This window comes from Penaeus monodon, chromosome 20, assembly GCF_015228065.2.
Source record: "Penaeus monodon isolate SGIC_2016 chromosome 20, NSTDA_Pmon_1, whole genome shotgun sequence".
NCBI classification, from domain to species: domain Eukaryota; kingdom Metazoa; phylum Arthropoda; class Malacostraca; order Decapoda; family Penaeidae; genus Penaeus; species Penaeus monodon.
Genome location: NC_051405.1, coordinates 20,713,486 through 20,714,758, shown reverse-complemented (window position 1 = coordinate 20,714,758; position 1,273 = coordinate 20,713,486). Strand labels below are relative to the sequence as shown.

General features: G+C 62.5%; 1 protein-coding gene across 1 annotated transcript in view; it reads right to left on the bottom strand.

Annotated features, from left to right (window-relative positions):
- Positions 1-1,273, bottom strand: part of LOC119585695 (innexin inx2-like) — a gene marked incomplete at its 5' end in the record, with an annotated part of 10,302 nt that continues 9,029 nt past the window's right edge. Inside the window, 1 exon segment of the mRNA XM_037934370.1 lies at positions 1-1,206. Coding sequence (XP_037790298.1) covers positions 54-1,206 — 1,153 coding nt within the window. The 3' untranslated portion in view covers positions 1-53.

The window sequence follows — 1,273 nt, the reverse complement described above, 5'->3', positions numbered from 1 at the left end:
GTTTCTGTCTAAGGTATGGCACAACCCACGGGCTAGCAAGACCTGCGCGGTGACTAGTCGACTAAGATTTTGGTCGCGTCCTTGTTGTTGGGCTGCGGCTGTGGAGGCAGGGCCTGCTGGCCGGGCGGCATGGCCTGCGGGTGCGGCGGCCGGGCCATCATGGGGTTGGCCAGCAGCTGGTGGTAGAAGTTCTGGTTCATGGGCGGCGCCTGGGGCATGGCGGGCGCGCGGTTGCGGAGGGTGTCGGGCATGGGCTGCTGCTTGCCCATGTCCTGCGGGCCGCCCTTGCCCTTCTCGAGCTCGGGGGCGCCGGGCACGGGCTTGGCGTACGGGTTGGGACTCGACACGCGCGCCAAGAGCTCGTAGAAACGCGCGTGGCTCAGGTGCTGCTTCACGCGGTACAGCAGGTACACGTCGCCGATCTTGCAGTTCTTGATCGCGTCCTCGATGACGCTACCCATCTTGCTGTTGGTGTGGCCCGGCTTGGCCGTGCGCAGGAGGTACTGCTGCATCCTCGGCAGCCACATGAGACCGAGGAATATCAGGTAGCAGCAGGTGGTGAGGGTGAGCAGGATGAGCCAGAGCCACAGGCCGAGGAACACCTTCTCGTAGAGCTCCATGATGGTGAGGTGGCAACCGAGCTTCTCCGTGCGCCGGTTGGTCAGCTGGTTCTCGATGGAGAGCTCGCACGACGCGAACGGCGGGAACGTCTGGGACATGTAGTCGGTGAAATTGCGCGGGTCCCGGTTGAACGGGTACGAGTTGAAGCCGTACTGGATGAAGCGGCCCTGCAGGATGAAGTCCAGGTACTGCATGGCGAACACGTCGACCACGAGCGCCACGATGTTGACGGAGAGGAACTTCCAGTAGAGGCCGTTGTGCGTCTTGAGGTTGAACAGGATGTAGCCCGAGGCGCGGTCGACCAGCTCGCGCTCCGCCTGGTCGTAGCGGCTCGAGTTGGCCGCCAGGTCCTCCAGGAGCTTCTTGCACTTGGAGTTGTCCAGGTTCTTGGACATCTTGCGCGGGATGTAGTAGACGCCGGCGAGCACCAGCAGCGACCACGAGATCCACCGGTAGAAGAGCAGGTAGCGCCTCGAGCCGCTGTCCTCCACGTAGGGGTACGAGAGGCAGATGTTGATGTAGTCGAGTCGGACTTGCGTTTCGGCGTTGAAGTGCGAGACGCAGCTGATGACGTCACGATAATACCTGGAAGTAAACGGCGGGAATTAGGTGGCTGCGCTATGCCCCGGCACGCCCTGAGAAAATGCGTTCT